Genomic DNA, 14,033 nt, shown 5'->3' on the forward strand with positions numbered 1-14,033 from the left:
TGTACTGCAAGTAACTTTAGACCTTTTGAATTTCACATCAGCAAACTCCTTCCAGCGTTCAAGTTGTGGTCTCTCTATCAGAAGAACACCAATTTCAAATCAATTGTTACTAGTAATTGTGTTTTTGTTATATAAATAGTATACCAAATGCATACAATTTTTTTACCAATTTCATACCAATATTAAACACTAATTCATACAAGATTCATATAAAAAAGAGAACCAAATTCAAACAAGGTAATTGTAAGCATTCTTTAATTATAAACTTTAACCTGATCATTTCTATACCAATATCATACCAAGACTAAGCATTGGTTCATACGAAATTCATACCAAAAGGAGTGCAAATTCAAAATAAACACTAACCTGAACATTTGAAATAAACACATTCGAAATAAACACTAACATGAACATTTCTATACGCATTTCATACCAACACTAAACACTAGTTCATACGAGAATCATACCAAGAAGAGTACCAGATTCAAAGAAGTTAATGATAAAAATTCTTTAATTATAAACTAACAATATATAAATCAATTCCATTGTAGGTATATGCAAATTTCTATACCAAATTCATGTAAAAAATAAACAATTCTTATTTAAAAATTGAATAGTATACATTAAAGGATTTGTTGAAATAAAAATTAATACTATTCACTAAAACACAGACGAAATAAACACTAACTTGTACAATCCATCTACCACCATACTTAATTAATATTGGTAAGAAATCTTCCATCCCAGATAAAGATAATGGCAAAACAAAAAAATCGTGCTAAAAAATAAATTGAGCGACTTTGAGCGTTGATGGAGAAACATACGGATATTGAGTAAAAAATGCTGATTTATGTTTTGATAGACAATTAACATGTGAGAGAAAATGCAATAATTGTTTTGAGTTAAACAAGGAAAATAAAAATTCTGTTTGTTATGACTTTCCTTATTGTATGCCTATTATTAATTATCATTACTATTATTAATATATTTGTTAATTTATATTTAGTCTTTTTTTTACTCTTTTTTTATTCAACAAATATTATAGCCCGTAATTGTTTAATGTTAAAACTTGAAACATAAAGAATAATGTCATAACTAGTAATAATTAGTCTTATATATGTCAATTATAAAATTTTCACTTATTATATTATTATTTCTATTTCATTCTTATTTTCTAATTTCATAATATAATTAATTTTTTTTCAAATAATCACTTTGTATAATTAAACTAATTAAATAAATCGATCCTTCGATCCTTTTTGGGGTGTGGTTTGGTTTAGATATTTAAAAACCACACAATATTTGATTTAGTTTTGATTTTAAAAAAAAATAGAACCAAACAGACAAATATACATATACTATTTGAATTGACCAACATGCCCCTCATTAAGTTTATCCAAGATTTTGCTAGTTAGACTTTGCTTCTTTATTCAACATTAGTAATTTCTTATAATAAACTTTTCTGTACTAACAAAACTAAAACTTCTCAGTATTAGTTGTAAAGCTAATTATGCTAAGACAAACATTATTATAAAAGGAATTAAATAGTTCATCTTTTAATATAATAATAATAATAATAATAATTAGATATAAAATTTCTTAAACTTGCTTGACATAGAATTTATAGAGGGGACAATATAACATAAGACACGAAAGCAGAGATAATGCCTACCTTCATATCCACTCCATTCCCATTTGCCAAAAATATAGAGGCAAAACCTTCATAAGATTCCTTTCAAACTTTCAAATATTCCCAATCACATCATGCTACCCTTCACTCTTCTGACCAAGTGGCGTACTCATAATTTTGTACAAAAATATATTGAAGTAAATAAGCTCGAGCAATCTCTAAAGATTTTAATACTTTACTTATAGTCTCAAATTAATATTTACTTTATATCATTTGCAAATGATGTCAAACCATTATTTATACATACATACATTAGTTATTAATAAGCATTAGTACATCATCGAATATACAATATTATTTCAAATATTATTCCACATCCGATTCTTTCGGTTATTTGTTGTGCAAACAAGAAGTTAAATACGAGGGGAAAAAAATCATAATGAGAAGTATTTATTCTAGGCTCGAACATTGATGTGTATTCATATCATACATTGGTGACATTTTTATTGCTGTGTTTATTCTTTTTTATTTTTTTAAAAGTGAAAGTTGAATGATATTCACTACTACAATATGTCTTTGTCAAAAAGGAAAAATATGGTACCAAATGAATAGCATAACTATCATATGAAGGAGAAAAAAGAAGAAAAAGGTTGAAAATTATATGTTATTTATGTAAAGAGAAGTTTAGAATCAAAGTTAAACATAGAACCAAAGGAAGAAAGAAAAAAACTTAGAAACATTTAGATTTATTTATTCATGATATAACAACATGCTCACTTTAAGCTAAGTAATGAGAGGACAAAATATTTTAATGGGACTTGCTTGTATGGCTAAATATTCCCTTCTTATATTCATGTGACATAACACCAAAAAGGCAAAGTATATAAACCACCAATTAGGTGATTTTGATGCACAAAAAATATTCACTCATGTCTCTTCCTACTTGGTTAAGTCTCAAGATTAAGTCCCCTCATGAGTATAGCTACAAGCCTTCATCTAGGCTCATTCCATCTTCTATTCCACCAAAGTTGAATCTACCATTTACAAATCACTCTGAATGTCCAAACACTCTATGTCCTCCAATAGACCAGGTTTACATGTCGTCCATACTAAAAATATCTATTTCAAAATACTTGTCATTCTCTGTCCATCTACTTTTACTTGTTTGTTCACTATACTAAAAATAGATGTTCACTTTTTCTTGTCCAGTCGAGAAAACCAAGAGATAATTTTATTATTTAGTTCCTTATTTATCCTTATGATTAGAGATGGTCATTTCCCAATGCATTTAACAGAACATTGAGTTTATTATATTCATAGGGTAATATAGTAAAATTATAATTTTATTTATTGCTCCTTAAGGACTGTGTCAAGTCAATACTGGACAAGTAAAAATGAACAGAGGGAAAAAAAATTTCCGTTTTACCCTTATTAGTAATGTGTTCTTGAACTAGAAAGGTGTTCACTATGAAACTTGTCCAAGTCAAATGCAGCATTGAAATGGAGGGGGAAAGTTAGGGGCCATAAAGAGCGAGTTCAGAATTCAACTGTCAAGGCGTCTTTTGGGTTAAAACCCAAGGGACCAAACCCTTAAGGTCCCAAAAGTTAGACGAAGAGCGAGCAATACCTTGACCGTTGAGCCTGGACCAATATATCTTGTTACTATTTTCTACTGATTCTTTACAAACAATACAATGTCAATGTGCCAAGAATCTAAAATGTAGATTTTCATCTTTACCATTGTTGGCAGAATGTTGCAGCAATAGTGTTTGGAGATGGATCAAATTCAAAACTTTATCCATTGACAAAGAGAAGATCAAAAGCTGCACTTCCTATAGCAGGAAACTACAGGCTCATTGATGCAGTTATCAGTAACTGCATCAATAGTAATATCAAGAAGATTTATGCACTTACACAATTTAACTCTGCCTCTCTGAATTCTCACCTTTCAAGAGCTTATTCCTGTGCACACATCGGAAACGAAGCATTAGTTGATGTAATTGCAGCTTATCAGAGTCCTGAAGGCAAGGGCTGGTTTCAGGTAAACAAAAACAGGCAGTTTCAAGCCTTTATAAATGCCTTCTATAGCATTCCTTCTTGAGTAGCTGTTAACACGAATAAGAGCAACACTGTTATATCCAATGTATTCTACGGATAAAGAAGTTGAGAGATTTTGTAGGTTCTTCTCTCCATTAGAACTATAGGACCGTTATGCTTCTCTGTGTTTTCATGTATTCTCAGGGAACTGCTGATGCGATAAGAAGATGTTTGTGGGTACTAGAAGAGTATCCGATTGTTGATTTTCTGGTTCTTCCTGGTTACCATCTTTACAAAATGGATTTCCAGGAACTCTTAAAGGTCCACTGCAACAACAAAGCCGATATAACTGTTGCAGTTTTGAGCAGAAGGACAGATAAAGATATAGAACTTGGTACTTTCCAAGTAAATTCTGAAAATCAAGTCATTTCGTTCAAAGACAATCCGGAGATAAGAGTAGTATGTCTCTTTTTCCTTCTTCTCGTACTTCCAATAGCTTCATTTGTTCCTCATTATGGACTAGCTGAAAACTTTATTTTCAGGTACAAAATTCAGATATTTCTCAAGATTTGTATGCTGGTATGGATATCTATGTTGTTAACAAAGATGCCATGATAAAGCTTCTTACAGAGTATCACCCCATGGCCAATGACTTCAGAAGAGAAGTTGTACCAGGTGCAATTTCCTTAGGAATGAATGTAAGAGTCGTGTATTTCCATATCCGAGCAACTTGTTGCTCTAAGTTGCCATTTTGAACATAAAATTTCTCCATCCTGTTGCGTAAAGATATTCAACATTTTGTCTTCTACTCTTAATTGAACCATTCTTTGGAACAAACAGGTATATGCACACAAATTCAGTGGCTACTGGGAGGACATGAGAAGCATTGAAGCTTACTACCAAGCAAATATGGAAAGCATAAAGAACACAAAGAAGGCATATAGGTCAGTATCTCCAAAAACTAATAAGTCTCAAGAGTAAATCCCTTACATATCACCTAACGGGATTTTCATTTTCGTTAGCAGTTTGTATGACAAAGACTCTCCCCTATACACTTTGCCTCGACACCTGCCTCCAACTCAGATAACTGATGCTGCTATAACAGACTCTGTGATCGGAGACGGATGCTTTCTCAATGTATAAAAGTGATCAATTGTCCTTGAAATATAGTTAAAGTTTATGTAATTTTTCTCAATAATTTGGTCTCACAAACATCTTTCTTCCATACTTTGTGTTTTCCGAGTGCAGAGATGCAAGATCAGAGGTACTGTCGTTGGCATGAAGACAAGAGTAGGTGATGGAGCGATAATTGAGGATTCAGTAATAATGGGATCTGATACTTACCAAGTAAGACACATGAATACATTTCATTTGGTAGTCATGGATGGTCACATAGAGGAAATGGAGACTATATGAATCCAGTTCATATTCAAGTAAAACTTTTTGAAAGATCCCTCATATTTCTACGTTTGATTCTTATCGATCATGGTAACAATAAGGAACATTAAGTTTCTAGGGGAAGGATATTTAACTTGGTGAAAAATATGCAGAGTGGTCGCACAGAGGAGGATATACACATTCCTATTGGAATTGGAGAAGGCTCACAGATAAAGAAAGCAATAATTGATAAGAATGTGAGAATTGGCAAAAATGTTAAGGTACTTAGAAAGATTTCCTATCAAACTCAAAATGCACCTTAACGATAAGCTGTTTGAATGCGCGAAAATATCAACAACAATACAGAATGTTGTGATTTCATTTTCTTTATCAAACTGCATTCATACTTAAGTAATCTTTTTATGCAGATATTGAATAAGGAAAATGTTCAGGAGTGCAATAATGAAGCAAATGGTTACATTATCACTAAAGGCATAGTTGTAATAATGAAGGGTGCCATTATTCCAGATGGGAGCATTCTGTGACAGATAACATCATTCTTTCAATGATTTGATAGGAAGACATAGCTGCAGGGAGTCAAATTGTACACTGAGAATTTTTTGAAATTCATACATTTTACTTCACTTTGGTTGATAGTTCAGATTTAGATCATACAGAATCATTCTGTAATGACTTTAATTCATGTTAAGGGGAATAAAGTTTCCAAAATATGGAATCTTTTTAATAAAAAATGTCAGCTTTGTTCTTTCTGAAAAAGCACCAGTAAAGGTTGCCTTCAGACTTTTTAGGGAAAAGAAAGGAAGAAAATAAAATTTATTAAAAAGATACTGAAATAGGACTTATTATAAGAAAGAATATACTTAGGGTTCCAATGGGAATAGGTATATTGATAGTTTGGAAAATGCAAAACTATTGTTGTTTCTTTTTGTTATTGTTCTTTCTTTTATAAATAAAGATTTTCTGGGACATGGGTTAGCTCGCGAATAGCAAAAAAATTCAAAAAAGAAGAGGAAAGAGCCTTGATGAGATTCGAACCCTGCATCGATAGCAAGTGAAGTTACACAATTAGGGTACAACTTCACTCTGAATGTTTTTGTCATGTGGCTATGCAAAATAAATAAATTGAAAGGACATTTGGGACCTAAATTATGAAGCTACAAAAGCAATGACAGCAGCATCACATTTGTTTATTTGGCTGTAAAAATTAACTCAAAGAGAGTACCTTCATCCTAAATGGACTTTGAGGTTTGTCACTTGATGTACTCCAACTCTCAAGTACAATGCTCTGAAAAAGAAGTAAAGGAAAATGTGCAATGTTTATGTATTCCCAAGCATGCTAAGATATTAAAAAGTATGAAATTTTCTATATGCATACAATTATAGAAGGTGTAGGACATGAAACAACTAAATCAGTTCTTCTATTCTGATATTTCACATTTGATTCCATAAGACTACCAACATCATCTACCAGCTTCTCCTCAACAGTTGCTATCGGATATCGCATTTGATGTTAGGACTATCAATCATCTACTAAGCCTAAACATTCTGCAGGCAACAACCAAACGGCATGTTAAATTCCAATGCCAGGTTATTTTCCCTCTAGACATGGTATATCATGCCAACTTCAATAAGACTAATCTGAGGAATGTTAAGCACCACGGAAGGACCCCTACAGTTCTTGCGCAGAAATGAATACCCAATGTCAATAGCAAACTTCTTTAAGAAAGAGGACGATCTTCTAGCTTTCACGTAGGAGTGCCCCATTATATATGCAACCCCTGCCTCCTTTGCTCGAATTAAATCTTCAAGCTCTGCCTTAACAGCTGGATCCATGCCAGGGTTTTCTGGCAATTGAAACCTCACTCGTCGCCTCCTTATTTGTGGGTTCTCCTCAGCATAAGCAGATCTTAGACTCTGGAGAGTCAGAGACTTGCTGCTTTGAATGGAGTCCCTCATTCCAAAATCCTCTGAGACAATTAGTGTTGAAGTCGACTGTACGTTTTTTTTGCTTATGACTGCCATCCTCCCATCAAGTGATGGACTCTCGGAGCTTGACAACTGTGGTTCCACAGCTTCCATTTGGATAAACTCTGCTATACTTTGGATGAGAAGGTCCTCAAAGTCCCCATCATCTCTCTGTATGTCCTTGTAGCCATACCTAACAATGCAACGATACATGCGATAGGGTCTTGGACAAATGCGACCAATGAGGAAGCGTTCCTCAGGTGAGACATAGGGTACTGGAACAGATTTGACACATAAAAACACCAACACACTGTGAAATGCAGGGAGATTCGTCAGAAAGTGAGAGAAGATAGCTGGAACCCCTGTTGCCAATTCTGAGTATACAAGGCCTATCCCGGGGACGCGCACAATACCAAGACTGGGGCCCATGCCAAGGAGCCATTTCAATGGAACTTTGTTGTGCAGATCAAAATTGTACTTCTTGCGAGTTCCATATTGCCAGACAAACATGACTGCTAGGAAGACAAAGGCGAGCACTAGGGAGACCCATCCTCCCTGTGGAACTTTAGTGAATGCGGAAGACAGGTACACACCTTCAATGAACCAGAAAAATAGGAGAAAGCAAGTGGCAAGAACTATGTTTCTTTGCCACACAAAAATCATGACCAGTGTGGTGAGAAACGTTGTGATAAACATACTAGTCATGCAAGCTAGGCCTGAAAGGAAAATAATCAATATGAGAAAACAACCAAGAATTATCACAAGGCTAAATTAAAATAAAGATTCAAGTGTGAAACATAAACTTTTTGTAGTAGCTGCAACAATATTCATTGTAAATCAGTATCATGATAAAAGAAGTCACAATGACCACATGATACTTCACACAAGGGAATACTCTTTGTACTGTGTTTGAGAAAAGAAAGAACATTCTTTTCAGCAGGTAATGCAATTAGAGATTCCTTCTAGTTCACTTCTTCTAGTTTTTGTTTATCATTCTAATCTTTTCAGATGAGACTCCTTTGGTCCCATGAGGCTTACAAATCTTCTATCACAAGGTTCACAAAGAAGAATACATTAGTAGAGCTACACATCACATTAGAGGAACACAATCATATAAAGCAATTAGGTTCCATAGAAAAGTTTGCAAACAGAACTAAACTGGGATTTGTCACCAATCAGTAGTCTTAACAAAACTACCTTACAGGTGATAGACAACAACCACCTGCGCCTCAAAACTCAAATAGTTGGGTCGGTAATTGAATTTTACGTCTTCATCCCCTCTAACAATTACCTTACAGTTGACAGATCGATCAATCAGCTATGACTCAATCTCAAACTAGTGGAATTCTGCTATGCCCAAATGATTCATCATGATTAGACCATTTTTTTGTTGGCAGTCAAACTATCGCAACCCTCCTCCTTTATATGGTCTATGGAACTGGCTGTGTTCTGGGAAGCTCACATAGGTTAAGTTTATAATGGAAGATGCACAGAAGAAAAAGTCGAGTTGCTTTTGTAGGTAGCATGATTGAAATAGTTGGGAAGAAGACATGATGGAGATTGTAACCTTATATTGAAATTAAATGTTCTTTTCAAACAAGATACAAAAAATTATATAGTCAAAAGGAGCATCAAATATTACAAAAGAGATCTTCAACACACTGTTGGGCTTACCGTATGCATTTCCCATTAAAATTGTGTCCTGGAAACCAACAGCCACGGAAAGTGTAAGAATCATAAGGATCCAATTTATTTCTGGTATATAGATTTGCCCTTTAACATGCTTTGAGGTGTGGACAATCTTGACTCGGGGGAAGCAACCTAGTGCATTCAATTGCTTGACTATGGAGAATGTAGCTGTGATGATGGACTGGCTGGCAACAATGCTCGCAAGGGTAGCAATGACAAAAACAGGCCAATATACGCTATCTGCATGAAAGCAATGAGCCGCAGTTCGGAAATTGGATATAACTTCATCAACTATCCCGAGAAGAATCTCATTCAAAAGTGAAATAAAGAACTAACCAGGTATTGAATTATAAAAGCTGTCTGGAATAGAAGCAAGATTTTTGGACAGAAAAGCAGCCTGACCCATATACTGTACCACCAAGCAAGGATATACAAGAAATGAAAAGGCAATCTGCAGAGGAAAAGACTTTCAGATTGACAAGGTGCAAGTTCTAGAAATCCAACTAATCAACAACATTGAAAGATGACACAGAGAAACGGCCACTATAGGCAATATAATCTGCCCAGTCAAAAGGATAATCAGTCTAGGGGGTCCCATTTCACAAAATATACAATTTTGGGTGCACTTTGGATATCTAGTTAATACTGTTTCTTTCAAAAAAAGAAAAAAATCCAATAGACACAAAAGTTACTTCAAAGGGTTTCAAATTCTCTTCACTTAGTTGTCATCTGAAGTCCTCTCTGATTAAAACAAATTCATTATCTTAACCCATGTAAACCTTGTTGTTTGCTAAAAATGGATCTTTTACATTTTCAAACTGTTACAACAATATTTATCAAATTTGAAAAAGAGTAAGAAGAAACGGTTTGAGCCACTTATTTTGATTTCTCGAACCATTTTTTCTGGCTAGTAAGATGTTCACTTAGCCAGGTTGTCTCTTGCCTGCACATGAATTCAGTAGCAGTTCGAAAGGTTGCCCTATTCAGGAATCTTTGGTCAACTTAAATATTCACTATTAAACTGCAACAGAAACCAATTCTTGCTTGTTGCTTCCCAACCCAATTATTTTTGTCCTAGTGCTCAGGATTTGACAAGAAAGACGTACATGCTGGGTAAAATTAACTAAGAGCACAACAGTTTCCTGAAGCTGCAAACAGGCTGACTTACCCTCATTGAGCAGGAAGTGAAATGACCAAGATCTGCAAACATAGCTTCTGTACCTGATGATGGAAACTGAATTAGAAAAAAAAGATTCTAAACTATAAAGGACAAGTTATATAATCCTTGTTTTACTAACTAGTAACTATCTGCACGAACAAGTTCTCTTAATTCAAGGATACTTTTTAATCTTGGATAAAAGAGATGATATCTTTGATGTACCTGCAACAGAGAGGAGGACACCACCAAGAGAAAACCATCCGTGTTTTCTTGTTTCCCTAAAAAACTTGATGATATAATAGGGAGAAAGAGCATGCACAATCTTGGGATTCCAAATTATAACGTTGTAGAGCCCAATCCCAAAAATTGATATCAACCAAATGATTACTATCGGTGCAAACAAAAAGCCAACCCTATGGGTCCCAGAATGCTGTAGAGCAAACAGACCAACCAATATCAGGCAAGAAAGCACCAGCACTTCACCTAGATGAAAAACAATTTAATGATCAATGCCTTGGATGGAAGTCACATAAGTGCAACATAAAAGTGATAAAATATTTACCCAAAGAGGTAAATCTAAATAAATCTACCATGAGATAGGTGTTCCGCAGCAGCCTTGATTCCTGATATGGCCGATATAACTGCCACATTAAAACTACTCCTAATTAATAAATATACTAAATTGACAAAAATAATGCAAAAGTTATGATTTTCTGCACTAACATAGGCTTAACAAGGTAGCAAATATGTCATGCTAAAGTTTAATATGTTAGTCTATCATTTTTCAACTGAGGAAGGAACCAATTTCATAAAACCAAACTAATAATTCTAAATTTATTTTTCCATTTTCCGAGATAAACTGATAGCTTTTAAATTACAAATGCACACCAGCTAATGCCACATACAAGAAAGCAACTACTGTTGGAATTATCAACCTGACATTGCAGGCGTTAGAATACCATCACCAATGACCATGCAAGCCCCCAACAATACAATAATGAGTAAAACTGTACGCGACTTCTTGTGTTTCTCAAGAAATCTCTTTAACACTGAACACGATGTGGACTGCCCAGCAAAGCCATATTTGTAAGCAGATAGCTCCTCATCAGCTGCTTGTTGGTTGGAAAGTAGACTGAATTTTGCATGTCTACAGAGTAGAGAGTAAAGAGCAAATGTACCACCTGGTAATATTCAAGTATAATTGATCAACACAATCAGGTTCCACAAGAATTATTGGATTCACAGCCTTCTCTTTAACATACCTTCACCATTATCATCAGCACTCAGTACAATAAGTACATATTTGATCAAAGGAATAAGAGTTATTGTCCAGAAGATCAACGAAAATGCACCAAATATTGTTTCTGGAGTCTGATAATCCTGCAACTTCCCCACAAATATACTCTTATAGACATAAAGTGGTGAAGTGCTCAAATCTCCATACACCACCCCAAGACTCTGGTATGCCAATAGTAGATTTCTGGAAATATCCACCAAAGGGAACTGCAAGGCCAAATATAAGAGCCGAGCTGCTTTCATACATAATCTGGTAAATAAATAAACTTGACAAATGGAAACTCTAAATTTATGAATTCTACTAGAAAAGAAGAAAATAAAATTTTCTATTAACTGAACAGTAACATGTATTATCTTCTTCTTCTTTTTTATTTAATAAGTGTATTATCTGCTCCACAAAGTCCAGGCAATGTGATTTCAGTCACGATGTACCCGGAGCTTGAAGTTCTCTTTTTTTTTTTAGATCTCCTTATTTGGATGAATAAACACGCTACACATGGGAATCTGCTAGTTTTTGGTTGCTGTAATATCTGCATAACTCATATGGGAGTCTGTATATTGCTTTACACAAGATAGACTGTGGAATGAGGATTCTTGCACTGGATAGACCCATAGAATTCTTATTTTTTTCATTTGTCCAAGGGAAGTGGAGTGAAGGGGAATCGCAACTAAGGTTATTTATGTTTCCCTCCTATGGAAAAGAAAAAAATAAAACAAAGTTTTTTGCTTCTACATTGCCACTTGATTGGTGATGGTGCAATGAGCGCTTGCAGGAATAATTTCTTGACCTCCAATAGACAGTGCAATATTTTACTTTTACCACATCCCCTATTAATGTAAGTTAAGATGCAGCAAAAATAAAAAAGAAAAATTATGCACCTTTGACGCCAACTTCCTTTTTTTCCTTTCTAGCTGGGGTTGTTCCTCTTGTCCAACTGTAATGACTGATTCCTGGGGCCCCCCACCTGCAGACGTCGGAGGTGGTTGCTCCACATTATGTTGCATGTGCTCGATATCACCTTGGAACATCTATTTACCTGCCATTTGTTTCAAATGATCTATGTTAGATAGAGGAAGAGAGCTGTCAAAAAGAAAGAAAGAAGTTAAGGAGCCAGGGTCATAACAAAGGGACAACCCCCCTCCCTCACAAGATACATCTTGTGCCTATGAGTCGCTATAATTATCCAAGAAGACACTTTTATCAAAATGTACAAAATAAGCTGCTGTCACAGATATAAGCAAAGGAAGAACAGCAAAAGGTAAGCACCAGCAGGATGATCTTATCAAATGATTTTTAAGGTAAGCACAAGCATCAAAAAGTGTTATCTTGTAAAACCATTGTATTGCCAGACTGGACACCAACAATCTCAGTTTGATGCAAATCAACTTAAAGCCTCTAATGGTAAACTGAAAATCCCTCTCTAACCAAAAAGCATACATGATACACGAGAAACCGATAACTAGAGTAATCATTTGAAACATAATAAGTAAACTTCTCAGATTTGATTACAAGAGCGAAGAAAAAAGGTTGGAAGAAGATTATCATGCCAAACTTGTTGAAACGGTAGAGAGGGGACACGCAAGACATATAGCCCTAGAAGTGGTAGAATTTGCTCATTCATACACACACCGACTGGCAGCAAAGATAATGCTCGGAAAGCGAATACAAGTCACATTCTTTGACTAATACTCTATTCATCTCAAAATGCAGTTTCTTGTCATTCATAAATATACAAAAAACAACATGGCCATTAAGTGCCACTTGCAATTCACCAAAGCTCAATGAATCTTCTATTTTACTAAGCTCCTAAAAAGAGGTTTTCCATTCTTTCTTTTTCCTTGAAAAGGGGTGAGGGATACACAAAGCAGCAAAAATATTTTCCTCAACTTCCTCTTTTTTATAAATAACCTAGTGCCCAACCCAACTTGCACGCACCTCAACTAATTCCACAGAATGCATGTCCCCTCCCAGAAGTAACAGGTACCAAGTAACTCTGTCCACCAAGGCTAGGACATATGAAAAGAACTCACGTAACCTCTCACTAGTATCGGGTATCAGGTAACTCTGTTCACCAAGGCTAAGATAGATGAAATGACATCACCTGGTGTTTTGTCGCTATTAGATTTTAGCCAACTTCCTTTTTTCCAAGTCTTTTTCATTTTAATCATCAGATTATCTTTCCTAAATCAATAGAACAACAAACAACATTGCATCTCAATCTCAATCTCAATCCCAAAAAGACCTAGTACATCAGAACCCATTTCCTTAAAATAATCATTAAATTAGTACAAAAAAATCCCAAACTTGAATCCCTAAAGTTCAAATCCTAGATAAGCATCATTCCCAAACCATCTCTATGTCCAATCCATTCCACTTGGGACACACATATATATTTTTCATCATAAGTTATTGAAGTAGTAATTTTTACTTAACAATATAAAATCACAAACTAATCAAAAGGGGTTCTTTAGAAAATAACCAATTTCCAAGTTATTCAACCAATAAAAAGTCACACAGTGTAAGTGTAATTTTCCGGCAACGGCGCGATGAATGGTGGTTACGTAAAAGTGGGTTACGGTGGCAGTATTGAGATTTGAGATGTAAGAATTGGAGAAGATAGTGATGGTGTTACTACTACGGTGGGTGGTCAAGACTTGGCCTTCTTCTTCTCCTCCTTGTTCGTCCATGAATGGTGATCTTCTGCTACACTTGGCTCCTTCTACTTGGTCTGCCATTTTCATTCTTGCCAAAAAAAAACTCATGGACATTAATTACTCTTAGCTTTTGATGTTTTCATTCAAAAAAATATATATATTTCTATGTTAAATATATATATATATATATATATATATATATAT

General features: G+C 34.7%; 2 protein-coding genes across 3 annotated transcripts; one reads left to right on the plus strand and one right to left on the minus strand.

The window, feature by feature from the left end:
• The first annotated feature begins 2,559 nt into the window (after positions 1–2,559).
• Positions 2,560–5,840, plus strand: LOC102598180 (inactive glucose-1-phosphate adenylyltransferase small subunit 2, chloroplastic-like). Its single transcript, XM_015310297.1, is given in 9 exon segments — positions 2,560–2,721; positions 3,381–3,671; positions 3,872–4,216; positions 4,219–4,365; positions 4,508–4,611; positions 4,693–4,804; positions 4,916–5,014; positions 5,218–5,325; positions 5,473–5,840. Coding segments are annotated over 9 exon segments (1,485 nt in total). The 3' UTR covers positions 5,590–5,840.
• Positions 5,841–6,231: 391 nt separating this feature from the next.
• Positions 6,232–13,964, minus strand: LOC102588368 (potassium transporter 4-like). Of its 2 annotated transcripts, none has more exons than XM_006351012.2 (10): positions 13,662–13,964; positions 12,054–12,211; positions 11,141–11,381; positions 10,814–11,059; positions 10,469–10,519; positions 10,101–10,361; positions 9,888–9,940; positions 9,056–9,170; positions 8,705–8,959; positions 6,232–7,746 (listed from the first exon to the last, which is right to left on the minus strand). In XM_006351012.2, the coding sequence occupies exons 2-10, from the start codon at positions 12,201–12,203 to the stop codon at positions 6,665–6,667; spliced, it is 2,454 nt and encodes an 817-aa protein (XP_006351074.1). In that variant the 5' UTR covers positions 12,204–12,211; positions 13,662–13,964; the 3' UTR covers positions 6,232–6,664. The 2 variants fall into 2 exon arrangements, with proteins under 2 accessions (XP_006351074.1, XP_015165794.1); XM_015310308.1 differs by having other exon boundaries at positions 13,655–13,964.
• Positions 13,965–14,033: the final 69 nt, after the last annotated feature.

Source organism: Solanum tuberosum, unplaced genomic scaffold (genome assembly GCF_000226075.1).
Source record: "Solanum tuberosum cultivar DM 1-3 516 R44 unplaced genomic scaffold, SolTub_3.0 scf00132, whole genome shotgun sequence".
NCBI classification, from domain to species: Eukaryota; Viridiplantae; Streptophyta; class Magnoliopsida; order Solanales; family Solanaceae; genus Solanum; species Solanum tuberosum.